Source organism: Aspergillus brasiliensis, assembly GCF_001889945.1.
Source record: "Aspergillus brasiliensis CBS 101740 unplaced genomic scaffold ASPBRscaffold_21, whole genome shotgun sequence".
NCBI lineage: Eukaryota > Fungi > Ascomycota > Eurotiomycetes > Eurotiales > Aspergillaceae > Aspergillus > Aspergillus brasiliensis.
Window position 1 is genome coordinate 413,494 of NW_027137462.1, and position 26,122 is coordinate 439,615.

Sequence of the window (26,122 nt, forward strand, 5' to 3'; positions counted from 1 at the left end):
TACAGTCAGATTACGGTCAAGGTACAACGGCCAGGTATAGCCACTCTAGATAGATTAATCTATAAAAAAATTAGTCCTATTAAGAAAAGCTGAACTATCTACTAAATAAAAATATAGAAATACTTTGAAGGGCTATCCTACTTTAAAATTACCTATACTATCTGGATAAACCATCTTTCTGACAGGAGCAACACTCTTTCTTTTTATATAAATATAGAGATTATTCTTATATTAAAATCTTAAGTCCTAAAGCTCTTGGTATTGGATTGGGAATTTCTACAGTCTCAGATAATAAATACCTGGATATTATTTCTATTGATTAATAATCCCAACACACGGGCGGCTTTATAATAGTAATTAAAATAAATTATTACTTCTATTTCTACCCTAGGAACGTTCTTCCAGAGTCTCTAGTTTTTAAATATTATTAATAAAATAATAAAGGCTCGTGTGATACGGTACCCTGGGAACCCGGATGTCGGTGTCCCGCGGGTAACCCAACTCTGTGCACGTAGTAACTACTGTATGTATATTACTAACTGCGCTAGATTCACCGTTCCGATAAATTCTGAGTAACCTTTTAATTTATTGGTTAGTGTACGGCGATTTGGACCCCCCTCTTCGTCTTCTATTAAAGAATCCCAGCTAAAACAAAAAATCTAACAATTATATAAGCTCTAGCACTTCAATTTCTAATATAGACTGGATATAACCAGAGCTATATATTATTAGTGTTTAGAGTGCAGTCTAATTCACACTTCGTTGTGCTTCTGTTCAATATCAGTCTTACTTTATACCTAGTACATGGATTGCTCGAGGCAGCCAAGTAAATGGGTCTTCGCCTGTTGAACAATAAGCAAAAAGAGTAACTTACCTCAAGTTAGTTTAGAAATACAGTTTTCTTAAACCGTGCCAGCCCCGGTGGTAAAAAGCCAATCGCATGCATCTGATCTTGTGGTACATAATAGGTCAACATTTAGCGGTAGTGCATAAAATACTCAATAGTTGGGGTCGTAGATTGCGTTACATTTGGAGAGTGGGCACATTGTCGGTCTATGTTGTAAGTTCTACCATTTTTTTTTTCTTTTTCTTTTTTTTTTTTTTCGAAATGTTGTAGTATTATAAAACCGCTTGAGCGAGCTGGTCATCAAAGACGATACGTACAACAAGAGCGTACAGGGGAGAATATATCAACGAATGAGTGCAGATATACATGTGTGCAGATTTCAAAGGAAGGGTAAAAGGAGTGACGTTTAAAAAGCATGGGTGAGTCCCAATTGCCGCAGAAAACGCTTGTGAAGCTCGGGCGCAAGCGGTTTGGTCAGGCCATCGTCAAATCAATTGATTATCCATCAGGAGCTGCAAGCTGGGTGCTTTCCGCATGGCTATGTTTTCCGCTATACTGGCGTGTGAAAGGCCATCATATATGCCCATATCATTCATGATCTCAGGGATCCACCACGCTTCGCGTGTAGCTTCGGAAGCTTCAATGTACTCCGCTTCGTTTCAACTCAAGGCAAGGCAAGATTGCTTTTTAGATTGCCATGCAATGGGGGTTGTAGCCAGCATGAAGACGTATCCACTGACAGATCGTCTAGCAGCTGTGCATGGGCCGCCCCAATCAGAGTCTGAGTAACCAGTGACTTCAAAACAGGATGACTTAGGGTAGTGAAGTCGGAGATTTCGCATTCCCTCAAGATACTTGAGAACATGCGTCAGGGTTGCCCAACTTTGCGGGTTGGTTTCATATTGTACTCGGCAAGCATGCAAGCCGCGTGACAAATGTAGGGTCTGCTCTTTGTGGTTAAATATTGCAAGCTGCCGGTGCCGTGTTGATATTCTTTGATATCAACAGTAGGCTCAAGTTCGTGGTCGATGGTAGTGCCGGGATCCAGAAGACTTTTCACAGGATGGGCATCGGAAAGTCCGAACGAACCGAGCAATTCGCCAATATATTGCGATGGCGAAATCATGATACCATTTGCTCGAACGATACCCATCCCCAAGTACTGTTGCATCGGGCTCAGATCCCTAATCCCTAAACGAGATTTGAGCTTGTCGAGCATAGATTGAGCGTCCTGCTGTCGCTCGGCGACGATTTTAAAACCCATCAACGTGAGATGTAAAATAGATTCGTCCCTTTGCAGACAATCTTGGACCCAGAATAAATAGAGCTGGATCGAATTGTGGTACTCGAAAGCCAACCTGCACCGGGAAGCTATGTAAGGTATCGTACCATAATCTTGCTGGTGGAGTGAGTCCATATAAGGATTGTTGCAATCTGCACACCAATGTGCCTTTCTCCCCATGTTTAAATCCGAGGGGTTGCTGCATGTATACGGTGTCTCTCATTCAATTTTCCGTCCAGGAAGGCTAGGACGGCATCTGCCTGGAGAATATGCTATCCATAATGTGGAGCAGCTGCGACGAGTATATAGGAAGTAACAGGGTCTACTCAGGGCGTATGTATCTCAATCATTCTCAAAATGAGATCGAGAACGGAGGCTTCCTCTGATTACCTATCGAGCCTTTCGCTTAGGGATCCATCATCGTTGCGCTTGTTGGCAAGTATCCATCAACCAGTGATGGGTCGCATGACTCATGGCATATCCATTTTCCGGGCACAGCCCCAGCATTTCTTCTTCGTCACAAGATCAATTTCCTTCTGTATCACTTCTCTCCAGAGGGATGCATTTTGGCCATTCGTGGCCTCCCGAGAAGATTGTGGCGCACCGTAAGTTCTATCGTCGTATGTTTGTTGCACCGTGGCAAATCCTTTGGCGGCCCGGACCCATTCTTCATGGGGTTTGACTGTTTCGATACCTTCAGATTCTAGACAGTCGGCATTGCCATCCTATAGCGTAGGTGAAGTCTTTCTACAATCTTCCAGTCATGTCTGGTTCTGGAAGGTGGGTATGTTCGTCAATGGTAACATCACTTATTGCATAGATTGAGTAAGTTCTAGAATTCCAGACCTTGTAAATGTAGTTTCCCTAATAAACAACAATATAAACTTTCTCAGACGGATTGTTCAGCTTGCTTGCGGGCTTCAGCGTTGCACTTTGTAAGTACATCCATACTGGTAATCCGAATTTCGCCAGATATTCAATTCTTTATAGAGTATTATGTCATACGCTCCATGGAGTGATCCAGTTACATAGTTTGACATTAGATCAAAAAAGGTCGCACCTGCATTTACAGTATCCCAATACAATGGAAGTCGGGTGGGTAAGAAATTAGTGTAGTAAACTACAGCTTCCAAGACCTCTGGCCATAGCCACCTTGGTAGTTATTTTCCGCGTCGAACATCATAACCCTTGTCCATGCTAATTTCATGCGATTACTCCGCTCACTAACTCCAACTTAGGCATTCAATAAAGAAAGGATGCCATATTATAGGCATCCTTTCTTTACTTCTTCCATAATAAATTCGCGATCTGATCGGGCAAATGCTGGGGACTGGCAGCCTAGCTTCTTCATATATTACAACCATTATTTCAGTTACCAGACCGCCCCAAATCGAATTTTCGTAAAATACACCGAACGGAAACGTGTTGAGTCGTCGGGATCAACATAAAATATCAAATACCTAACTATTGAGGCCGGGAGGTTACTTCTGAGTCATCACAGGCTAAAGTGTTGCCACTTCCCGCAATATCAACATAAATGCATCTTAGCGGTCGTGCTAAGCGTGGAGCCGGGTCTGTTGAGACCTAACATATATCTTCTAACCTTCTGCAAATATCACAGAATAGCAAATTCTTTGGGCCTTTGTTCCTGATAATCCCAAGATTCAGGAGCTTGAGAATGTCACGAAAGTTAACATATAATAGGCATTAGTACTATTTAATTACTGTACCCGTGGGCGGACTTAAGATGCTTTCTTCAGAAAAAACCCTTTTTGGTCTGCGTGGTTGACATTTAGCGTCAACTACATTGTCAGGAGTGAAGCCTTATTAGCTCGTGGTTATTTTCCAAAATTTCTGTCATAGATATATGGAAACCATCATCAGCTGGATTTTGTAGTGCAGTAAAGGATATCCCTTCCGGTGAGGTGATGATAGACTCGTTGTTAGTCATGCTTACGCGAAACCCTTGCGCACGTAGTTAAGTGAATGATCGCAGATGGGTTTCATTGGATATACCTGACTTAAGGGTTCTTTACAGTTCCGTTGAACAGGCGTACATTTCCCTCCCCAATTACTTGATGTTGGTGACCACCAGCGTCATCCATTGTTCCTCGAATTTCAGTCTTCGCTAAGGTGGTAAAAGGGCTTAGTTCCAATGTCACTTGCCAACTTGCTGCGGTGTCGAGCAGCCGAGCTACTTTTGGAGTGACATTTTTGCGGACAGAGTATGCCTTACAGATCCTCCGCAAATTGTGGCCCAGAGGTTGCAGAGTTCTCCCCCCCTGCAGTTAGTGAGCGGGGTGGCCTTTTCGCCGGATATTGCGTCCAACAGTGAAATAGGCGCTGTATGGAGAAAATTAACTGAACACGCCCTTCATATGATGTGATCCTCCTGCCCTGCCTACCTACACCTTAGATTCGTTATTGTCAGGTTTCTTGATTATGGCACGTGCTAGACTTTTCAAGCGGAAAAAGAATATCCGTTGGAGACAGAAATGGGGCCCCATGGGTGCAAAGGATGCGACCGACGCAGTCATCATTGTCGGTAACATCAGAATATGCGGCGCACAACACGATTTTCACAGCGGAGAGTGAACTTTAGCGCAAGTGGCTCGCTGAACGTCCCCGGAAAAGCGAAATCCCTGAACTACAACCTCACTATGTCAACATTCACACTGTATGGAGAGTCATGAAGTTACTATATTGCCAGACCTATTCATCAGAGCCATGTCCTCATGTGGATCAGCCAAAGTACGTCGGTAAATATTAACCGACGCCATTCGTCGTCGCGCGAACACTCCCTGTGACAACAGCTGGTCAATGACAGTGGCGAACTACCCATTGAACCAAGGATGCTGTCATGGATGGGGTATATCTACATTAAGGCGGCGTAACTCTACTAGAGACACACTTTCAATCTTGTGGTCCCAAACCGCAGCCTCCGAGTCACAGTACAATACGATACAATATCCGAGTCGTAAATGTCAGGAGCGATAAGTTGGAAACGCGCAGTCGGGGCCGGAAGTAGAAGATTCCCTGGTATCTAAGATAGGATCAATGTGTAGGATAGTAAAAGTGCCTGCTTTATTCCGGCCACCAGGGGGCATTCAGCTTGCTCGGCTACGCGGTGCGAGGGAGTTGATCAAAATCAAACCCTCTCCTTCCTACCTTACATCGGGCGCAAAATGCTGAACATCTATTATAACTGGCTTGGTATTCAGGTCTGGCACCGGTGACCTCGAAGTGACCTTCACAGGCCCTAAAATTTTGCGGGTACCTTCATGAGCCTCCATGTTGCACGTAGCCACGGACTTTTAAAGATAAGGCCAACCTACGGTAACATAAACCGTCTTCGACGTACTATAGGAATTGGATAAGCCTTAACGTCATTAGGTAGAACATTTGCTAGAAATACTAAGATCAAGATTATGAGTGTGATGTCCCGAAATACGTTCAACATACATGCCAACCAACGCCTGCTGTCTTCTAGCTACGCCACTAGACGATTTGCTGTATACAGAGATAATTACTGTCGAGCCTGTGGTTTATTAGGGCCATTATCTTCTTAAACGAGAAGGAAGGAAACGGTGAAAGATATACTCAAATCTGACTGACGAGCCAGCCGTTGAACAAATTTGGCGTTTTGTCTGAAATACCTGACTGGCCATTGTATAAACTGCATCCGCACTTAGGGTGCTGACTAGTTGGCCTAAGTAACGGGGCTTTCGGTCCACGGATCACGAAAGGTAGTTACGGCTCTCTTGAGTGGATATTCGGGCGGACCATCTTCGGTGCAATTTTCTGAGAAATAACTTCACTTGAAGAAGCAGAGCATGCCGAATTATCCGCAAAGCCGAAACATTACAACACACCACATCCGCTTGGTTCCGTGAAACAGAAAGGACGATACAATATAAGTAGTCCGATAATCCGTCCAAAAAATGTATAGTCTCAAGAGCTAGTGTGAAAGCACCAGTCAGGACCGTCACGAGAAGTCATTGCCAGCAATCATCAAAATGGCACGACGCATTGATGTGCATCACCATTACGTGCCCCCTGCCTACTTGCAAGGTGCGTTTCCTTTCCATACCTCGAGAAATACATGAGAGGCTAAACCTGATATTCTAAGCTCTTGACCAAACTGGTGGAGATCCTTCCGGATGGCCCACGCCCGCTTGGTCGCTTGACGCCGATCAAAAGATTTGCCACGATTGTGCCATTGAAACAGCAATTTTATCAGTTACTGCTCCCGGTGCAGGAATCCTCAAGGGGGCTGAGTCTGCCCGTCTCGCCCGAGAATGCAATGAGTTCGGCAAGGCTCTGAGGGAAAAATATCCTAGGAATTACGGGTTCTTCGCTGCGCTGCCGGATATCCTTGATACCGATGCAGCATTGGAGGAGATACGATACGCGTTTGATGAGCTCCAAGCAGATGGCGTAACTCTTTTCACCCGCTATGGTGATGCGAACTATTATTTGGGACACCCCGATATCCGGCCCATTTGGGAAGAGCTCGATCGGCGTGCTGCGGTAGTGTTCGTTCACCCAACTCATCCAGTGGATACCAATCTTGTCAACAAAATGCTTCCCCAGCCTATGATTGACTATCCGCATGAGACAACGCGCACAGCTGTGGATCTTATCACTACCGATACTGTCCGCAAATACAGTAATTGCAAGATCATATTATCCCACGGTGGTGGCAACCTGCCCTACCTGGCCAGGCGTCCAGCGATCATGTTGAAAGACCTCGGACTTTCGGAGATGACGCCTGAGCATTTTCTGGAGAATGCACGCATGTTCTATTTCGACTTAGCACTGACGGATTCTTCGTTCGCTTTGCCACTTCTACAGAAGTTTGCTGCTCCTGATCATATTCTCTTCGGAAGCGATTTCCCGTATGCCCCCGAGGCTACGGTCAGGCGCTTCAGCGACGAGCTAGATAAGGCTAAGCTGTCGAAGCAGGACGAAGAAAGAATCAGCCGCGGCAATGCCCTCAAACTGTTTCCTCGGTTTTATTCCCAGTGAAGAGCCTTTGGCACTTTGCTTTGAGAAAATTCCCAACCGAAGTAAAGGGGGAAGAAAGACGAGAAAAACAATTTTGGATGAATGAAAACATTCTCGTGCATCCATGACGCTCTTTGGATATTCATTTCATGTTTTGAAGTTATTAGTTGGTTCGAGATATTAGTTATTCACATTGGATGCAAGAAATAAATATGAAATTGACATCGGTCAATATCACAGCTGAATACATAATTATCTTGGTAGAGGCTAAGACTGATGATACAGTTAGGCCATTGTATAGTTGGTGGGTTCGAAACAGACATGCATTGGATATTCAGCATTACACTAATCCTCAATAGCGAGGTACCTTATATCTTTCGTAAATACGACTCTTGTATCATACAGAACCACTGTCAATCAACCTACGAAGATGGGAGACAGGGAGATAGCCCGTGACAGCGTGATTTGTATATGTCTCGACGGCGATCGAGGCTGAATCTTCGGCACACTTTTCATACTCCATCTTCCATAAGGACAATTTGTGATGTTGACCAACGAGAACTGCTGTAGGTAGACGGTGGGTGTCTATGAAGCGAAATTGTCCCGACCCCGCATGGACAATATTCGGCCAGTCGCATGGAGCAATAGGAGAAAAGAGGACACAGTAAATGTTTAGGGCTTTGATTTAGACAGTATGTAAATTAGAAATGCAGTAGAGTGTATGTATGATACGCTGAGAAAATAATGGACCGCATTGGGACGGGCGGCGCGATGTTGGTAACCTCAAACGAGACGAGATCTAAGTACGAATGAGGCTCCCGAGTGGGAAGTGTAACATATAGTATCCAATAAAATTACTATATCTAATGCAATATACTTAAAAGTCATCCCACGCTATAGCACGCCTACGTGGCTTGTTATAGGACAGTGTTTTGTAGAGTCGGGAGCAGTAGAAGAAGGCTGATTCACCAACAGATCGACAGACGGTATATCTGTCCTATGGCCAGACCTACATGGCATGCAGGTCGATTACTGTATCTCTAAGAACAGTATATACGTATGTCGGATAAGGAAAAGATCTTTCAGCCGTCTATCGCAGACTGTCGACGCCCGTTGCTTCATCCAGTAGAGACGAAACAACCAATTGCACAAGAATGCTGTACCGGACCCACCTAGGGCACCGAATTATAGTGTTAGTATGTAGCCTATCCAGAAAACAAAACCTGTAATCCACCACTAATGTCAAAGGTGGGCCAGTCGCAGGGTTGATCGAGCTGAAAATCACCCAAGTATTGTGGATCAAAGAAATCGTAGTCCGTAGGCACCATGTAGTCCCCAGGAGCCCGGATCCTATCTCCTTGTGAAAGAGGTATGTAGTCTAGGGTTGCCATGCTACCAGTTGCAGCCGAATGTTGTTGTGCATGGTCTTGAGCTGGAATGTCTAGCCCGACATCAATCGAGGCTGCACTGGTGAGAGAGGCACTAACTACCTCGGGTACGTATTGAGATGCTTGTGTAGGTCCCCATGCTCTCATCGCGGTGCCTTCGATGTGGTGACCCTGTGGAGGCAGCGAGGACTGACTGTTCATTCCAGTATCTTCCAATCCCTGCTTTGAGGTTTCTTCAGAGGATGGGAAAAGTCGACTCGCGTGCTTCTTGTGACTAGCGTCCAAATGCTCCTCAATCAACTCTAGGTTCCTCTGAAGAGCCGTTTGGATATCCCAGAATTGAACGCATCGCTTATAGGTCAAGTAAAGAAGATTGAAGCGCGAGTTTATTAGGCTCCTGTTGTAACGAGTTCGAGCGAAATATTTGCGAACCAGCTGCACTGCTGAAGCAAGCCATATAGTGCTTGACATGAATGGATTAATATACTTGACATGCTCGTCACAGCTCCGATTCACTATCCGTAAGATGCGATCAGCCGCCTCGTAGTATTGTCGAAGTGCTGCACATTCGGCATCAAGCGGACTGTTAGTGCCTCGACCAGCTGAATTTCCGAAATGAGGACGGCCATTCGTTTCAGAGCACCAATTTTGTGACCTGAATGCGTCATACCTGTAGATCATCAAATGAGCTAGCTGGGTCATGGCGTAGATGTTGTAGACGGAGCAATGCTGCTGTCGTTGAGATTCCATTCCCCTTTGTACCGGTGCGCCAAAGGCTAAATACTGATCGCGAAAATGGAGGTGGCTGGGTAAGGCCAGGCTAAAGCAGCGTACCGCATTTGCCAGGGTTTCCAATTTTAGACGAGCCTCCATGGTAGGTTCGGATGCTGAAACCCGTCGATTCGAACTTAGATGGTGATAATCCCGGTTAACCGTTTTAGGTACACCTTGCGGATCATGGACCGTTTGGGCTTCCTTCATGAAAGAGCTGATTATGAGGTACCACGCTTTCGGTGACTGATTACCGCAGTCCTGCAAGGCCTTCCAACGTTGGCTTGGGTCATACTCCATAAAGCAGCTTGAAGTAGGGTCACCTGAAAACCAGTGAGCGTTGTCAACTGGGAGCAATACTTCAATTTGGGTCCAGTTAATGGCAGTCGGCGTCCGGCGGATAGTACTGGCAAAAACATCCATTTCCCAGACAGCCCAGAAAGCACGGCGCTTTTCTTCGTCTTCTTGCCACTGGTGGACGTCCTCCGTTTTAACGCCCGCTCCAGAATCAAGAAGATGCAAATTTGCTTCGTATATCAAACTGACACATAGCCCCAGAGATCTCCATGCCTTTCCGCGAACGCCGTGAGTCAATTGACAATGCGTTGCAATAATGAGAGCCTGTATCACGCAAAGGGGTGGCACCTCATCGTCACACTCCATGAGCGACTTGTTTATGTACGTGAAGGCAAGGTCAACAAAGTACGAAGGCTGCCGGTCACTCGTTTCTGTGGATTGGACTGTATCACTAGCTAGGCTGTTGGGCTTCAATTCGCAAAACCGTGAGGCATAACCGGTTATGGCGGCCAAAAGGGCAGTCAGCTGAGAAAGCAAAGAGATATTCGAGAGCTTTTCTGCAAATGAAGGCTCATGAAATAGATTGATCGCGACCATGTTATCGAAAAAGATTCGAATGCTGTTGGTACAATTAGTCTGCTTATGTTCCGCTTTAATAATCGTGAATGCTAGCCGAAGACGTTACATTTGAGTTATGGCAGCTTGTGAGACGCCTAGTTCCGTGCAAGCTTGGCTGAAAAGACCTATCGGTCCGCCATGAGGACCCGGGCTCTGCTTTTCAGCTTGATCGGGGGCGGCGACATCGTGAGATGGATGTAAAATGAAAGCGAGATCATATGTATTCAGCTTTGCATTTCGTTGTCCTCCTCCACGCTTCTCATTCCCAGCCATTGTTCTAATAGGTGGGGCTGAGTCTTCTTTCTCCAGCCCATCATCCAATATTTCGGAATGGCCATCCTGTAGATCGGGGCCAGGACCGTCCGATGCTCCAGAACAAGAGATAATCCGTCGGCTCTGAGCTCTTTCACTCGGTCGTCGGTATTTTCGCCGCTTTTGCAGAGACCCTAGAGTTTTCCAATGTAAGCCCAACATGCTGAGGCTTAGGACAAAGTACGAGTATTTCTCACCGATTTTAGGACCGGGCTTCATTGACTGAACAGGATAATTGCACGTCTGGCCCGTTTGATGACAGACCCTGCATCGCGGAAGTGTTCGGTCACTGAACAGTTGTTACTCACAAGTACATCGGAATGACTTAATCTGAGATGCCAATCACCACTTGACTTTCCGTCTAGTTAGCGAAACCGAAATAAGCACTGTTCTCTTCTTATTTGGGAAATAGTGTGTCACTCACTTGCGACACGAGTGACAGGCTAATCCGGATGTCGGCATATTCCTGTAAGAGGTTTCCTAGCTTGTTCCCACAATCACTTGTCGCCAAACGAGGTCGAAATAGATTGAAATAGGATAGAGGCCCGGGATTGTGAATCTCCTTGAGATTCCTTTCCAGTCGAAAATTAAGAGACTGACGCAGCCTCCTGCAGGGCGAGGCTGCGGGGCAGTCAGTAACTTATCCATATTGGAAAGTTACACCGAAGATGGTCCGATCCCCTTTTTTTTTGGGTAATTGTGACGTCATTCCCGGTCCACTCGAAATATTCTATATTACCCGAAATAAGAAACCAAAAGCTCAAAACGTATGTATGCCTAGAAAATGCAAGAAATTCATTCTAATATCGTCCGATAATATTACGATATAGACTTAATCTATTGCTGCATTATGCTCCATTACTTAGATCTCCTTCCCGGACGGTTCATTTGAAAATGGAATGACTTGTCCCAAGCGGGCACATCGTTTGAGGTCCATTGGAATAGGTTAGTCTCAATGGTACTTATATACTATTTCATATTGTAGAAATTTCCCCGCGGCCAGTAGGCATCATATACTTACTATCTGCATCCACTTTATTGGACAGTTCCAATATCTTCGAATTACCAAATCTCCTAGAGACCGAGTCAGCCTCATCTCTCTGTATTGTTGTACCCTCGTAAACGAAAGCCCCCTACAAAGATGTTCCTTCACAACAGTCCTTCCAACTCCAGGGTCAACCAGCCGGCACCCATCGCAACATGGCTCGGACCATTGCTTCCAGGCACGTGAAGCCATTGTGCATATAATACACAGCCAAAGAGGCTTACTATATCATTAATGGCCAGGTTAGTTGTCCGCTCGTTTGTTTCTGGGATTCGTATCGCAACACGAACCATTTTACTCCAATTATGACAATATAGAGGGTATAAAACACGCCTGCTGCTGTCCGCTTGTGATCTGATGAGTCAACTAGTCGTTTTCAGTACAACTCCTTCCCCTCCGTAAAATATCATTATATGTGCGACTGGTTAAATTTGGCTGTACTGTTCTAGCGTACTCATATAGTACCGAGAGTGGAGCGGGCGTTCTCATACCTAAATTTGCAGGAACGTGCGGTCAGTCAGAAGGAGCATGGAGTAATATTACCTCATTAGGCAATTTAGGGAGTTAAACCGGAATTGTTAGATTGAACTTGGGCGTTAGATCTATTTATAATAATTTCTAGGATATGTAACCTAGGAATACATATTGTAGTCAATTATATCCATAAGGGGTGACAGTCTATTTATACTTATATATTAATTATAAATGCCCGTAGAGACATGAAATATAGCTTGTAGTATATAAGCTGTAAGGGTCCAGCCAACTGTGATAGAATAACCTTGTCTGTACCCTTCAGGCTTGTTCTAGTGGTGTATTCCTGCGCGGGATAAAGTTGTGAGATTATTAATAATAATTCTATAACTATTCAAGTACTATAAGATATTAATTAGGTATACTGTACTATTAATCCCACAAGAATCAGTCTATTCTATAAATATAGATTACTTTTATCTATTATATATAAATCTATAGTATTTTATAGTTAATTCCTTACCTAGTTAACAGGCTTTCTATTCTAATAAATAGATCGGGCCTTTAGATAGGTATTTAACATACCCTCCTACCTGGTATTCCTTCGCTTCTCAGTCAACCTTTCCCTTCATCTGAATTGGTTCCTCATGTTATCTAAATCCCTACTATACGCATACTTGCCATTGATGTACTGAGTTTGCTTGACAGAAGGTTACCGCTATTCCGTTATTCTACCCATGCTTCTCTTAGTCTCAAGCGTACCTGGTCTACATTCTAGTTGCACTTTACTTGACTTCATCGTAGTGTGACAAGAGCCTATTATTCAAGGAAAGAGTGCATTCCCCAACGATTACTGAGACTAGAGAGAAGAGAGAAGGGAGAAGTGCTCAAGCTGCCGTGCTTGCCTATCTCAGTCTGCGTTACCCAGTTCGCGAGAAACTAACTGATCTATCTACCCACAGCTTCCCAGTGTCACAGGGTAAGACATAATTGTACCCTGCGATGCTGAAAAGGTACCCTGATAGGTTCAATTCGATGGTCCTAGGTATACATGTCTGTGAAATACCCTCAGCAAGCTGAGGCACATCAAGAAGTTGGCAATTAAATAGCGCTACATTTAATGAGAATAGATAATTGCAAATCGCTTCTATTTTTCGCCATTTGGTAGGCTTTTCCAGCTCATTGTTTTCCTTCTTAGTAGTGTTAAATGTAGGTAGCTTCTGAAATCACTATACCCTGAGCTAGCCAACCTGGTGGTTGAGGAGGAGAGTCAGCACGTGCACAGGCGCGACGTCGAGTGGTAGCTGTTCCCGTTGTTGTGTGTTAAAAGGAGGCTTGAATATTCCGTATTTAGGAGAGAAAGAGTGAGGCTATATACACGAATGGATCCATATAATCTCCAATCAACTTGTTTCTTCCCTTAAACACCTGCGGAATTTTTCCAGTGGCACGACTTTCTTTCCGACCTGTACCAGTCCTATATCACAACGGTCCCGGTGACTTTACCTAGAGCAAAAAGACAACATTTCAAGCTAACTTTAAGCCGTCAAGCCAAGACCAGATCTCTTGGTTGACTTTCTCCGTCTGTTCCTGAAACGGCCAATGACCTACTCCAGGCAACGTAACCAGCCGGGTAGCTGCAAGGAAAATCTGTGGGATTTGGTCGAGAAATTTATGGGAGAAGTATTCGTCCTCAACACCCCATATTATGAGTGTCGGAACTTGAAAACGCATGTGGGAGGTATCAACCTGCTGACCGTAGGGAGGCCCGGGGTAGTTCTTTTTGTAGTAGGCGAACATGCCGTGCATGGGAGAGGTACGCATGTACTCCTGTACTGCTTGCCGACGTGCAGGATCCCGTATGAATTTCACAACCTCCGCCTCATTCTTTTCGCCCCCGGGTTGATACTCCATGTACTTTATCGTATACTCGGACATCTTCTGCTGCTCTTCATCAAAATTCACTAGATCATAGAGCCTTGGCGCAATAGGCGTGTTGATGAGTATTAGTCCCGCAACACGGTCTGGTGCCATCATCGCCAACATTTGAATTGCTGCTCCGCCAAAATCATGACCTCCGATGATGGCCTTTTCGGCCTTGAAATGGGCAATGATGCTAACCATGTCACCGACGACATGAGACAAATCGTATGCGTCTACATCATCTAGCACGTCGCTCGGAGGGAATCCGCGCAAGGTTGGACACACGACCGTATATTCCTTTGAAAATTCCACCATCTGGGCATTGAACGTCTCTCCATTGTCAGGAAAGCCGTGAAGGAGAAGCAATAGGGGCCCCTGACCAGCCGCGCGATAATGGATTCGGACACCGCTGTTGTCCACAAATCCTTCACAGGGTTGAGAGCCAGTGCTAACGATAGCCATGTTCAAAGAGCAGTAGAACGATTTGAAAGCCAGTAATATAAAGACAATCTGTATTCCTCTATCTGCCTATGGGGAGGGCTGACTTTAGTATTTATGTACGCGCCTGTAAGGACTATTCAATTAGGAGCCTAATGATTTGCCACTTCTTCCGGTGTAAAGGAAACGCGTCCTAACAACGTTGCGCCCATATTGGACAGGAATATAGCATCCTTTGGAAGACATTGGAACATCAACTTGGTAATCCAAGGTCGCGAAAAATGTTAACCTCGACCCTGTTTATTAATCCTTCTTCACACATGCGGGGAATATCAAAATTGTTAAGAATGATCACTAATCCCTCCGCTTGTGAGAGGAAAATACTTATTGTATTTCTGAACCCGGCCGTCATCGATGGCGGATGGTGTGGGTAAAAGAGTACTCCATTCTGCAGCAAAGCTTCGGCAATCCTACATTAGCCGTCTGCTCCCACCCCAGGGTCTTTCAGATTTCCTTAAGGTGCCCGTTGATACACTTTGTATCGCTAAGCATTAGACTCATCTACGAGAGATTAGCCACCACAACTATCATGTCTAGTTTCCTTCAAGTAGATGTATACTGTATACCAGTCATCCCAGTAGCAACTTGCTACGAGGAGCCCATTGAATAATTGTAGTCCCTGATCTGATATATATACTTATTCAGAGCCCTACTTTAGCAATTCTTGTTAATACCTCCACCAGGGCAGGAATGACTAAAGAATTATTAAAATAGATAAAAAAACAGTATCTAGAAAGGAGCTTAAGTATATCTACACTACCCATGCACATGGGAATCTTTTCTTTCTTCCTTTTTCTGTTTTCGTTCTTCAGATCATCTCTTGCTATCTTTTTTTTTTTTTTTTTTTTTTGGTCAACAGAATCAAGAAAGTATTCATAAAAGAGAATCTCATTATCTAGAAAGGAATATTTTCCAACTAGTTATTGAACAGTCAGATTATACCTAAAGCTATTCTGGCCAATAGTAAGTTTTCTATTAATGATCATCGTCTTTGTAAACGAGATAGCTGACAGCTTTATGCCTCAACAGCCATGAGCTATATTGATCTCAACAAATTTCTACAGACCTTCCTAGCTGTCAGAAGCAACAAATCTTAATTCTCAGTCCTTCGGTTGCCATTTTTCTAATATTACAATAAATTGCGTAGTAATTTCTACCCTGAGTGTGAAGAAATACATATTTCCTAGCGGTATTTTGGACTTAAGAGTCCACTAACATACCTTAAATCCTTTCCTAGTTAACTGGATTTAACAATATATATTAATATGGTATAGTAGTTAGGATATGAGGTTGTAATGTATCGCATTTACCATGCGTTTTGGAGTTAACCACTCGCCCGTGGATGACGCTATAGAGCGAGAGTGGTTGAGCATCGGCTGGATCAGTAATCGCACTAACATCTCAAACTTTGGTGGATACTGGATAAACAGGGTTGTCGGATTTTTCTCGGGATTTCTAATTCCTTCTAATGTTTGATGTACACTCCCTCTTTCAGCGCTGCACTCTGCACTCCCCTGGTTCTGGTTCCCTTTTATTCGGCGCCCAGGCTTCAGTTTACCAACTTCTAAGAATCACGATGTATATAAAACGAAGTCTCATTGCTCCTAACATGGCAGTATTTCTAAATAAATACAGGTACAGAAAGACAGCAGAAACGAAGTGACCTCCAAAATGCCCTTCAGAGACATTGAGTTCAAAACTTTAAATAGCCTCACCCTTCGAGGATGGCTTTTCACCCCTAGCTTCTTTACCGGAGAGTTACCATATCTTATCATGGCGCACGGCTTTATGGTCTACAAAAAAATAAGATCAAATAATTTCATGGAATACTTCATATCTAACTTACATATCACCTGCCTTGCTTATAATATTTATTGTATTGATATAGATAATAGTAAATTAATATAAGAAATTATTCTATTATGGTGAATAGATAATTACTTGAATACCATTATATTTACCCAGTCTCTACAAGAGATTCAATTGATACTGACAAAATTATTATCTGGGGCAGTATACAGCAAAGATTATGTTCTTACTGTCGGTGCCGTTGATTATTGAATCAAAGCTATAATCAGGCAGATATAGATTTTCCTTTATTACATTTATAATCACCAATATAACATGTGTGCGTCTAACTTTCGCTTGTCCGGGCAGATCCCTGACCAGTAGATAGAACAACTTCTATCGTCTACACAGGGCAGATTTTATTCCAAAGTTGAACAAGCTATTTGAAGATGGTAAGCTTCAAATTCCTCCCATAGCATAAATTATAACCAAGGGAAGGTTCGTCGTAAAGGTGAGCTCAATTTTGAAAATAGATCACTATGCTCATGCGAAGGGAGAAAGGCCAGGTTGAATACCTATTATAGACAAGGACCCTCACATACAATCTGCCTTTTCTTTAGAGAATAGCTACAACGGCTATATTCAAACAGAATCATTAGGACGGAAGAATGATATAATAAGAAAGAGGCATTGCTCATGTCTTGTACCCTTTGTAAGTTATAAGTAGATATCGCTCTAACTATCAAATAGCCTCAAGACATTCCGAGCATACAAACCTGAAGCTTATATCCAGCGTATCTTGCCTACTCCATTATTCATAATCATCATCAATAGTAATCTTGTCATATCTACTGATATCATCCTGGATGTCTTTGCCTAAGCAAAGGGGCCGAAGTAATTGCATATAATCCCAGGAGGACATCTCAAGCGATATGACGAGCCTCTTTTCGAACAAAATGTCCCAGTCGAGGCTGAGTTCCTGCAAGATCATTTTTGGAGTAGATGGGGAGCTAGCAGGAGACAAGCCTCACCCTGTTCTTTGGCCTTCTTAACTTCCATCGAATGGTTTTAAGTCAGTCATAGCCGCCGCTGATGGATCTACCTGATTACTAGATTAAGCGAGAATCAACTATCGAGCGAGGCCTGGATGACAACTGAATTTTGACGAGTAGTCTGTTCACTATGTGAAGTGCAAGGTTTGCATTTGGAAGTTTGCATGTTTGGCGGTAGGAGCAAATGTACCGAATCGGGCCGATAAGAGATGGCGCTCGTTGTAGTGGGATATATCAAAGGCCGCCCTACCAGATAGATTCTCTCCTTCTTTCTGCTCTCTAGACTTGATTCCTTTGTTCATACAGCATTGTTTCGATTTCCTTTTGGCTGTAACGATAGTTCAGTAGTTAACGCATTTCTGAAATATGTTGTTGACTTACGTACTCTATATGAGTAGGCACTTTTCAATTCTTCAACATCCAAGGTCAGCCAAAGACCACACTTTCCACGCCCGTACCACGCTTTGATCTCGACCATCACAAAGCTTTCCGGACACTGATTTAAATAGTGGTAATAGAAGGGCTTGTGCATCATCTAGCTCAGCTACACACTACGCGTACGGCAAGAAGAACAACGCATCGAAATCGCCCGAGCCAATATTCCTCGCTTACCAGTATATTAAATAATGAAATACGGGTAGTAACTTCAGATCTGGAATCCATAGCCTTGAAGGGGGCCGAAGAGATAAAACTGCTGTTCACTATATTTACTACTTGACAGGCTGCATTCATTTCTCTAGCTAAAGAGATCTTTTTCTTCTTTAGATATTAGATGAGGTCTCTATCTTAAGCTACCCCTCAGGTACGAAGAAACAAACACGAACCTAGTAGCATTCAACGAAGCAACTGAGCATCTGGAAGGAAGGAAGGAGCGAGTGCGAGAGAGTAAGAGACGATCTAAATCAGTCATATTTGGGATGCCTGTGGGAGCAGGCGTCAACCCCAGGCATCAAACATCCACACATGTGGATCGTCACATTCATCTCCTGTACAGCATTCCTTAAAGCAATACTGCAACATAAGAAAGTCGAAAAAGTCTAACCCCTTAACTTGTAAGTGTACTGGTTCCTTAGGCAAAGATTCCCACCCTTTATGCGCTCACCCAGCGGCTGTCGTACGGGTGTGGCGTCGCAGACGATAAAGGCATTGTCGTGCGGAAATCTGGCATTTGTTGCATATATCGCGCCATGAATTTGGTTACTGGATGGAGTCCGTAATGCATTTCAAGTGCAGTGTTCAAGACAATAGCAGAATCAATTCACTTTGCAAATAGCTTGTAATATCAGCAACATCGTCGGATAGAACTACGGCTCAACTGCACCGTTGCATGAGATGCATTATGGATCCCTCGAACAAACCCCCGCAAGACAGCGGGAAGAATGAACGTTTAGATAGGATTCTGCTAGCTCCAAGTCTAGGCTGAAGCAGATGCTTGGTGTTGTTGCATCAATGTGGCCGCTCTCTTCATATCCTCAACTCCCTTCAACACACTCTTTGGCTGCCCATCATAGTGGGCCATTTTCATCCACTCACCCAGGGACCTGATGCGTCCAGGGTAAATTCTGTCGAGAAGGGCAAAATCTCTGCGTTCAGCACGACCCTCTCCCCAGTATCTCCACCAAACTGAGAAATTTTGGCGCCACGTCATAGTTGATTCATCCCTCACAGCATTTGGTCCCGCGGCAAAATTCGCTAGAGCATTTGGAAACGGCTCTGCCATAGGCAGGTACTCTTCAAGAGATATATACTTATGAATGCCTTTCTTCCCTGTGACCTCAGTGAAGACCGCCGCTATATCCGCAAAACTAACCTCATCTGTTGCCACTTTAAGGTCCAGTCCTGCAGACTCCTGGGGATTGTTAAATAACCAAAGAGAATAATGTCCAATATCCTCTAGAGCTATAAGAGGTATTTTGCCGGATTCTGTCCCAGAATATTCACCAGTCAGTCGTTCGTACAGCTTATAGTAGGGGAGGTAGAGACACATACTTGCGGGATTAGCCCAGACGAATGTCCCGTCGGATTGCTGGGTAGGGACAAACATGCCATCCCAAAGCATATTCATGTAAGGGCCAGTAGTAAGCACTGAGCTTTTCATTCCATCCTGCCCTTGGGCTAGAATATATTCTGCGACTCTGCCCTTGGCATCATTATGTCCCCAGTGGTAATTCTCATCCCAGTTGGCATGCTTAAGAGCGAAGTCTGCGCAAGCATAGACATAGTGCTGCACCCCGTGATGTCTTGCGATTTCATATGCTCGACAACCATAGAAGAGCTCATTTTTCTCTCCAATGGTAAAACCATCGGTGTTCACCCATGCCCCGTAAACGCCCTTGAAGGCTCTATGCAAATCTTCCTGGTTATCCTGTTTGCCTTCAACTAGGGACACATTAGGAAGCTTCGCAATTTGTTGCGCGCGAGCGGACTTTGCATCTCGAGTGAGAACTCGGACGGAAAATTGTTTGCTCGAGGAGAGTGCTACATGATAAGTCAGGCGTACGCCAAACAACCGGGAAAAAAGCTGCTTTAACACGCACCTTTGACGACCGGCAGGCCTTGGGCGCCAGTGCCGCCGATAACGAGGACCTCTCTCATCTTCTTTCTGTGGAACGTTGATACTTTCTGGAGCGTGAGGGTTACGAGTTGATTGGAAGATCTAATTACCACCTGAAAATCGGAGGAATATAGTCCTTTACTGCTATACCTTATATATTCGTTTTCTCCAAGGTTGTTCCCGATGATTACTAACCAATTAATGGGGCTGTATACATGGTATTACCGGTAGTCCTTGGTCTCCATAACCTCCAAGGCTCTTTGAAGTTTGTGTCCGTTCAAACGTTGTCTGAGTCTTGTATTGGAACCATCGTCATGTTGACCGCATCTTTTCTGTCAGATCGCCAGCTGTACTCCGCCCATTATGGTGCAAGTGGCGAAGGACTTCCTGCGTCTCCGGATGGAGATGAAAGTTTGTCAACTTGATTATTTGATCCCACCGACTGATGAGATCAATTCAACATTATTCCATTGATCCGTGTGGGTCCATGTCCTCAAATTGTAAGCATCGGCATTGTTGCCGGGATTCCTTTTTGACTCTTATCGGCACGATTATTAATTGCGCCCCTGATTAGTTAACCAGTGAAACTAGTTTAGGTTTTACATTTAAATTTAACTCAAATATAGTTCCCCACCTCCGTTCACGTTTACTTGAAATTCATTTGTCATGATGAGCTTAACAAAACAGGGTACTCCACTGATTGCCTTAAAGATGAGTGATTTGAGTTAATGGTTGGTTTGGACCACCGGTCCAGGAGATCTGATACAGTCAAGGCACAGAGGATGACAATATCCGCAAAATAGCTTTTGTTATGGGGGCGAATTCAAAATGGCTATGTAAACCTTGTAAACTTGATACATAGTAGCCTTGGCTGGTAATGACCAATACAGTACATACTAGCGTTATACAGAGTATGTCATTTTTGTTGTCTTAAAGTGCCAAAGGCGGGCGGGTTAGTAATCCACCCCATCTCAATGACCTGCTTCCTGACAAATAGACATGCAGTGGACAGTATGAGTACTACAGTATCCCTTGAATATATATATCTGGCTTTTGTATCGCATGAGATTGGACTGTAAGACCAATAACACATCAAAAAGACTTTTTATACTCCCCTTATAACCAACAAAACAACTCGTCTGCTTCTTTATCGTTGAATTCACGATGGCAAAGTGGAAGCACCTTCTTGATAATATCCCCAGCGATTTCCCTGAAGACAAGCCCGTTTTTATGCTCAACCTTTTGCAGTTCTACGACCAAGCGCAGTATCCCACAGGAAGCAAGCACTCCCCCTGCAGCGGCAAGGAAGCCTGGGTTGTGAGATACGTGACTGAATTCCGAAGACTCGCAACCGAGGCCGGTGGTTTCGAATTAGCCTATCTTGGCCTACCCGCGTCAAAGATTGTTGGTGAGGACGGTGAAAAATGGGACGCGGTTGTGTTGGTCAAATATACGAACATTGAGACCTTCCGCAAGACACTTGGCAGTGATGACTATGCAGTAACTGCAGCGGAGCATCGTGATGCTGCGCTCAAGGATTGGAAACTGATTGCCTCTACTCAAGTAATTATTCCGGAGTGAATAAAGGCCGTTGCATTAAGCTTCGGAACCGCCGAGTCTTTTGCAGAGATGCAAGTTGCGCAAAGTTAATACTCCCGCGGATTGAATGTCAATACCCACTTTGTTCTCGTTATTTCCTTGGGCAGGGACTTCGGTTTCGAGGAACTTATGCATGTACTCATCAAGATCAAGGACGCCTCGAGGCTCTGTGCTGCTGATGGTCGGAGGATTTTTATTGACTCTTGACTCCTCGCAAGGCGATATGCAATCTACTTATAGCCATACCTATTGTGCATAAACCTAGTTCCTTCATGTCTATGTGCTCGCCTATGGACATCTATTAGGAAGTGCTTTTTGGCTCTATTTAACTGGCCCCACACGTAGTCATGTTCATTTCCACGATAATATTTCAATCATTTTGCCAGAAGATGGGGACAATGATAGTGGCCGGACTCCTGTCAAAATCAGCCCCCTCATGATTGGCAGACCCGTGTCAACCATAGGCAACCTCAGATTTATAGATCCAGTTCAGTACAACCCTTTTCCGGCTTCCCCTGACTGAAATGTACCGCATATCCATTTCTCCTCTCAATTGTCTTTTGCAGATGCGAAAGGACCCATCTCAGCTGAAGCGTTCAAAGAGATCCTATCCGCGATCTAGCCTGTCCGAGGCTAAGGAGCGCGTATGGATGCAGCAACGCCAAAGTAGAGCTCGCCGATGATCAGAAATTCTATTTCAAAGCTGTAGTTGAACATGAAGAGGACCAGCCTCAGGCTGAGACCTGTGATGAGCCTTCGGAAAAGGAGGGGACGGAGACCTTGCAACAGCATGGACTGAGCATCGCAAAGAGTTAGATCATGTGATACCCATGAGATCTGTCTGGGATGAAGTTCAAGATCCTCGATTCTTCATCACCGACGTTTTAATACCATTCGAGCCAAGGGGTACCGAACCCGCCACAAAGTGCAGCAATACGCTGACAGAACCATCAACCCGCCTGGCATTGGTGATGAGGTCGTTGAACTGGCCCTATAATCATTGTGGGAATAATGCCGTCCCACACTCGTCACTACTACATCCCCATGGCCTCTAGATGAGGCTATGATGGAGAGTTGTCCGGTTGAGGATATCGATAACTCAGTGGATGGATGTGTGCCTCCTCCCCGGGCCCGTGGAGGAGGCCCACGCTTATGAGACCAGTGAAGATGTCATAGAATACGTTCTGCGTCACCAAGGCAACTCCATTGACGTGAAATTGGTTGGTGAGGAAGAACGTGAGGCCGACTCTCAATTGAGAGAACAAGAAGTTGAAGGCCCTCCACATTTTGCCCATGACAACTCCTGCTCTTATCCAGTATATGTAATTGAGAAGCTGGCTCTTCTGGCGGGGCTCCACGGGTGTGGCTCTGAGAAATATTTAGAAGCTCTTGTGGCACCCATTAAGACAGAGGAAGGACTAGTTAGCCGGGGACTCCAACCAGAACTCAGACAACCTACTCATTAACACCATGCTCGAATATTGTATCGGAAGTCTCTCTAACTGGGCTTGGGTCCCCTACTCGTGGAGAACCTTCCGTGGCTGGTGGATATTAAACGATTCCAGAGAGGACCGGGTGAACCGCAGCCACAACAACAATGTTGACTGCATCGTAATTCTTATCGTCCCATAACCCATAGGTTACTCGACATCACCATCTGATCCAGCCTAAATGAAAAGCGTCAGAATTCGACCATATAAACTATTATCTCTCTCCAATTGTATCCTATACAAGCGTGATTCAGATACCGGTGGTTTCCTGATGCACGCAAGAGTGTCTAATTAGTGCGATGGCATCCAGCCTTTACGCGGGAGGAACCAGAGTGATCTGATAAATCCAACGACAAGGGAGTGAGCTGATCGTTCCACTACCATTGTGATTCACGCTCGTTTCTAGAAACGGCTTCTATGTTCATATGGATGGTTTTCACTTCGTGTTGAGCCTATGTGGCCCTGCCCGCCGTAATGTTGCGTTGCATGGGAAAGTGCTCGGTAAATCAAACTTGAAATAAGTTATAAATACTCTCTTAACACCGGACAAACCCGGATATTTTGGTTTTATCTCGCGATTTTCTTCTGGATAATCAATCACTTTGCAATAAATCTACTGCAAGTTTTGAGGTAGGTCCCGCGATAATACAGAATAAGATATTTCCAATATAGCTGACTGTAAAGCTAGTTAGTAGACTGATACCGGGACTAACGCCCAGATTAATCCAAGAGGATAATAACACAGAACAGCCCTATAAGCAAGTATATTCCTTATAAAGTTGTTCCCCGTTCATACCACCGATTGGTCTGTTCCATCTTCGGCAGGACCGCACGCCCAGAAATCCACTGGATTGTCTCGGTCATCGGCATCACCATCTGTACCATCGGCATCTTTCTGATACTTCGGTGTATTTTTATCTACAACCGGATGATCTCTCCACAGTACGCGGTAAGTCTGTTTGCAGGCAAGGAGAGCGGGAATCAGTCGTCGCTCGGGCGCCTGAAGGCCTTCGGTTTTGACCTCAGGTTTGAAGACCCTGCGAAGATACAGAAAACACAACGGCATGGCAATGGCCAGGGCCACGATGACACAGAGAAAGATGAGGCCATCTCGCCCACATTGAAGCCGTATAAACCCATGTATGCTATCGGAAACACTTCAAAGAAAGAGTGGTAGATTCCGTAAACCAGGCCGGTGTACAAATTCACGAAGAGCACAGCCGGGAATAACGATCTCGATCGGTCTGTATAGAGCAGCCACAGAAACGCCGGAAAGGGTGACCTTCTTCTGGTCGATTTCGGATTGAGACCTGAGTTTGTCATTTCCTCTGAGCTTTCGCAACCCCTGAGTACGGGGGACTAACGTAATTCCCGGTCAACCTGATAACCCCACCACCGTAATAAATCTTAATGTAGGATATCGCAACCAAAACGCATAAATTAATTCTAAACCAGCAGTTTTTTACCTTGATTGATTTCAGGGCCAATTTCTCCACATGCACTACACGTAAACGGAGCCCTCTTGCGTGACTGGTGATGCTGAGGAGGTAAATCGGCCTGCTCATGCGATACTACGCCGCACGTCCACTCACTGATATTTTATTTTCATTTTCGTAGGTAAGTGACTACTTATTGTAACCCACTATTCCTCGCTCACTTTCTTACCTCGTACATTATCCGGCTATTACGGTTTTATATTACCGTCTCCACTTTATTCTGTTTCCTTCTACTTTTTCTTTACAGTCGACCGATCATTATGCCAGATACTATGACGCCAGTGTTGGTTACTGGAGCTGCCGGCCAAGTTGGAGGAGTAAGTGGCCGTGTTGTGGCATGACTGAGAACCTCCGGTGTGCCAGTCCGTGCGCTGGTCCGCCGTGATGTTGGACGAGTTGCGCGCCTTCGAGAACTCGGAGCAGAAGTTGTGGTCGCCGATCTGACGATATCGGAAGAGGTTTTCCGGCTTTTCAGGGATGTAGACGTATTTTTTTTCGGCGTGAGTGTGTCTTCCCAGTATCTCGAAGGATCTACGGTGGTGGCCGCGGTAGCGCGAGCCAGCACTGGAATTGAGCTGCTCGTCAACATGTCTCAGATGACCGTTTCGGATATGGACCTCATGTATGTCACCGACTCCACCCAACATAGGCTGTAATGGTTGAGTGAGCAAGTGCTCCAGTGGTCTGGGGTGCCTGTTCCCCATTTACGTCCGACGATGTTTCAGGAGAATCCCCTTTTCTGGGGTTTGCGGCCCGGTCCATCGAAAGTTCAGGGACGATACGTTTGGCATTCGGACGTAGCCGCACGTCGCCAATACCTGCCAATGATGTTGCGGAAGTCGCGGCTAAGGTCCTACTTGAACCATCGAAGTACGCTGGTCGGACATTGGAGATTACTGGCCCGCGTTCCGTTGATATGTACGATCTTGCGGAGGTGTATTCCACTCTGTTGGGTCGACTACGTGGACGTTCCACTCGACAGTTGGCAGGAGGAAGCCATTAAAAAGGGTGGACTTCCAGAGCACGTTCGTCGGCATATTCTGGCTATGGTGGCACTCCATGCCGCAAGGCGTTATGATCGATGTACAGACTTGGTCGAATAGATCCTTGGTTGACCAGCCGCGAGCCTTGCCGCAACGATCACGGACGGCTGCAACAATTTCTCTTGAGTTCAACTTCTGTTGATGCGGAAAGGAGGTACATCGTTAGGAAACAGCCTTTTTCTAGGCTAAGGATCCCCAAAGAACACCACTACTGCACATGAGGACGAATTCCCGACTGTATTCGTATCAGACATAGTAGTCCCTGTGAACGATTCAAAGCACATTTCCAGTCAGATATTACTTCGACACCCTAGTCTCCTACAATTCACTCTTCCTGCTTTAGTGGGCGCATCTCCGTCACATCTATACCTTATCTCTCAATAACCCTAAGCGGTTAAGACTGAGCAATCGGCCTTATTTACCGTTGATGACTGTATAACACGTTGTGACCAGCCACCTTCCGGCGTACAATTGGATGACTGGTTTACTGGATATTGCTTTTATATGATAAATAGTCGTATCCGTGCGGGGCATAAAGTACTCTTCTGTTCACTACAAATGATCCGCTCGCTGCCTAGAGACATATAGCCCCTACATTCGATCGGAGCCATTACCATCCTTTGAGTTACAACGATTACAAA

General features: G+C 44.9%; 8 protein-coding genes across 8 annotated transcripts; 3 read left to right on the top strand and 5 right to left on the bottom strand.

Annotated features, from left to right (window-relative positions):
• Nucleotides 1–6,117: 6,117 nt before the first annotated feature.
• On the top strand, nucleotides 6,118–7,369 carry ASPBRDRAFT_666131 (amidohydrolase family protein). Its single transcript, XM_067628743.1, has 2 exons — nucleotides 6,118–6,200; nucleotides 6,259–7,369. Exons 1-2 carry the CDS (start codon nucleotides 6,146–6,148, stop codon nucleotides 7,155–7,157), a joined length of 954 nt encoding a protein of 317 aa, XP_067473702.1. The 5' UTR covers nucleotides 6,118–6,145; the 3' UTR covers nucleotides 7,158–7,369.
• A 634-nt stretch (nucleotides 7,370–8,003) lies between these two features.
• ASPBRDRAFT_49083 (fungal specific transcription factor domain-containing protein) lies at nucleotides 8,004–11,009 on the bottom strand. Its single transcript, XM_067626243.1, has 4 exons — nucleotides 10,947–11,009; nucleotides 10,720–10,883; nucleotides 10,278–10,656; nucleotides 8,004–10,211 (listed from the first exon to the last, which is right to left on the bottom strand). The coding sequence occupies exons 2-4, from the start codon at nucleotides 10,739–10,741 to the stop codon at nucleotides 8,342–8,344; spliced, it is 2,271 nt and encodes a 756-aa protein (XP_067473703.1). The 5' UTR covers nucleotides 10,742–10,883; nucleotides 10,947–11,009; the 3' UTR covers nucleotides 8,004–8,341.
• Nucleotides 11,010–13,565: 2,556 nt separating this feature from the next.
• ASPBRDRAFT_35207 (alpha/beta fold hydrolase) lies at nucleotides 13,566–14,423 on the bottom strand (the record flags this gene model as incomplete). The annotated part of the gene is made up of 1 exon (XM_067623320.1): nucleotides 13,566–14,423. The coding sequence occupies one exon, from the start codon at nucleotides 14,421–14,423 to the stop codon at nucleotides 13,566–13,568; it is 858 nt and encodes a 285-aa protein (XP_067473704.1).
• Nucleotides 14,424–16,130: 1,707 nt separating this feature from the next.
• On the top strand, nucleotides 16,131–16,367 carry ASPBRDRAFT_138251 (uncharacterized protein; the record flags this gene model as incomplete). The annotated part of the gene is made up of 1 exon (XM_067618977.1): nucleotides 16,131–16,367. One exon carries the CDS (start codon nucleotides 16,131–16,133, stop codon nucleotides 16,365–16,367), a length of 237 nt encoding a protein of 78 aa, XP_067473705.1.
• Nucleotides 16,368–17,427: 1,060 nt separating this feature from the next.
• Nucleotides 17,428–18,209, bottom strand: ASPBRDRAFT_35208 (uncharacterized protein; the record flags this gene model as incomplete). The annotated part of the gene is made up of 4 exons (XM_067623321.1): nucleotides 17,428–17,627; nucleotides 17,681–17,795; nucleotides 17,912–17,993; nucleotides 18,124–18,209. The coding sequence occupies 4 exons, from the start codon at nucleotides 18,207–18,209 to the stop codon at nucleotides 17,428–17,430; spliced, it is 483 nt and encodes a 160-aa protein (XP_067473706.1).
• Nucleotides 18,210–18,686: 477 nt separating this feature from the next.
• Nucleotides 18,687–19,894, bottom strand: ASPBRDRAFT_666137 (uncharacterized protein; the record flags this gene model as incomplete). Its single annotated transcript, XM_067628744.1, has 3 exons — nucleotides 18,687–19,222; nucleotides 19,289–19,777; nucleotides 19,837–19,894. 3 exons carry the CDS (start codon nucleotides 19,892–19,894, stop codon nucleotides 18,714–18,716), a joined length of 1,056 nt encoding a protein of 351 aa, XP_067473707.1. The 3' UTR covers nucleotides 18,687–18,713.
• A 990-nt stretch (nucleotides 19,895–20,884) lies between these two features.
• On the top strand, nucleotides 20,885–21,724 carry ASPBRDRAFT_49084 (uncharacterized protein). The gene has a single exon (XM_067626244.1). It carries the CDS (start codon nucleotides 21,018–21,020, stop codon nucleotides 21,432–21,434), a length of 417 nt encoding a protein of 138 aa, XP_067473708.1. The 5' UTR covers nucleotides 20,885–21,017; the 3' UTR covers nucleotides 21,435–21,724.
• A 2,944-nt stretch (nucleotides 21,725–24,668) lies between these two features.
• Nucleotides 24,669–25,475, bottom strand: ASPBRDRAFT_201081 (uncharacterized protein; the record flags this gene model as incomplete). Its single annotated transcript, XM_067621506.1, has 3 exons — nucleotides 24,669–25,088; nucleotides 25,147–25,313; nucleotides 25,361–25,475. 3 exons carry the CDS (start codon nucleotides 25,473–25,475, stop codon nucleotides 24,669–24,671), a joined length of 702 nt encoding a protein of 233 aa, XP_067473709.1.
• Nucleotides 25,476–26,122: the final 647 nt, after the last annotated feature.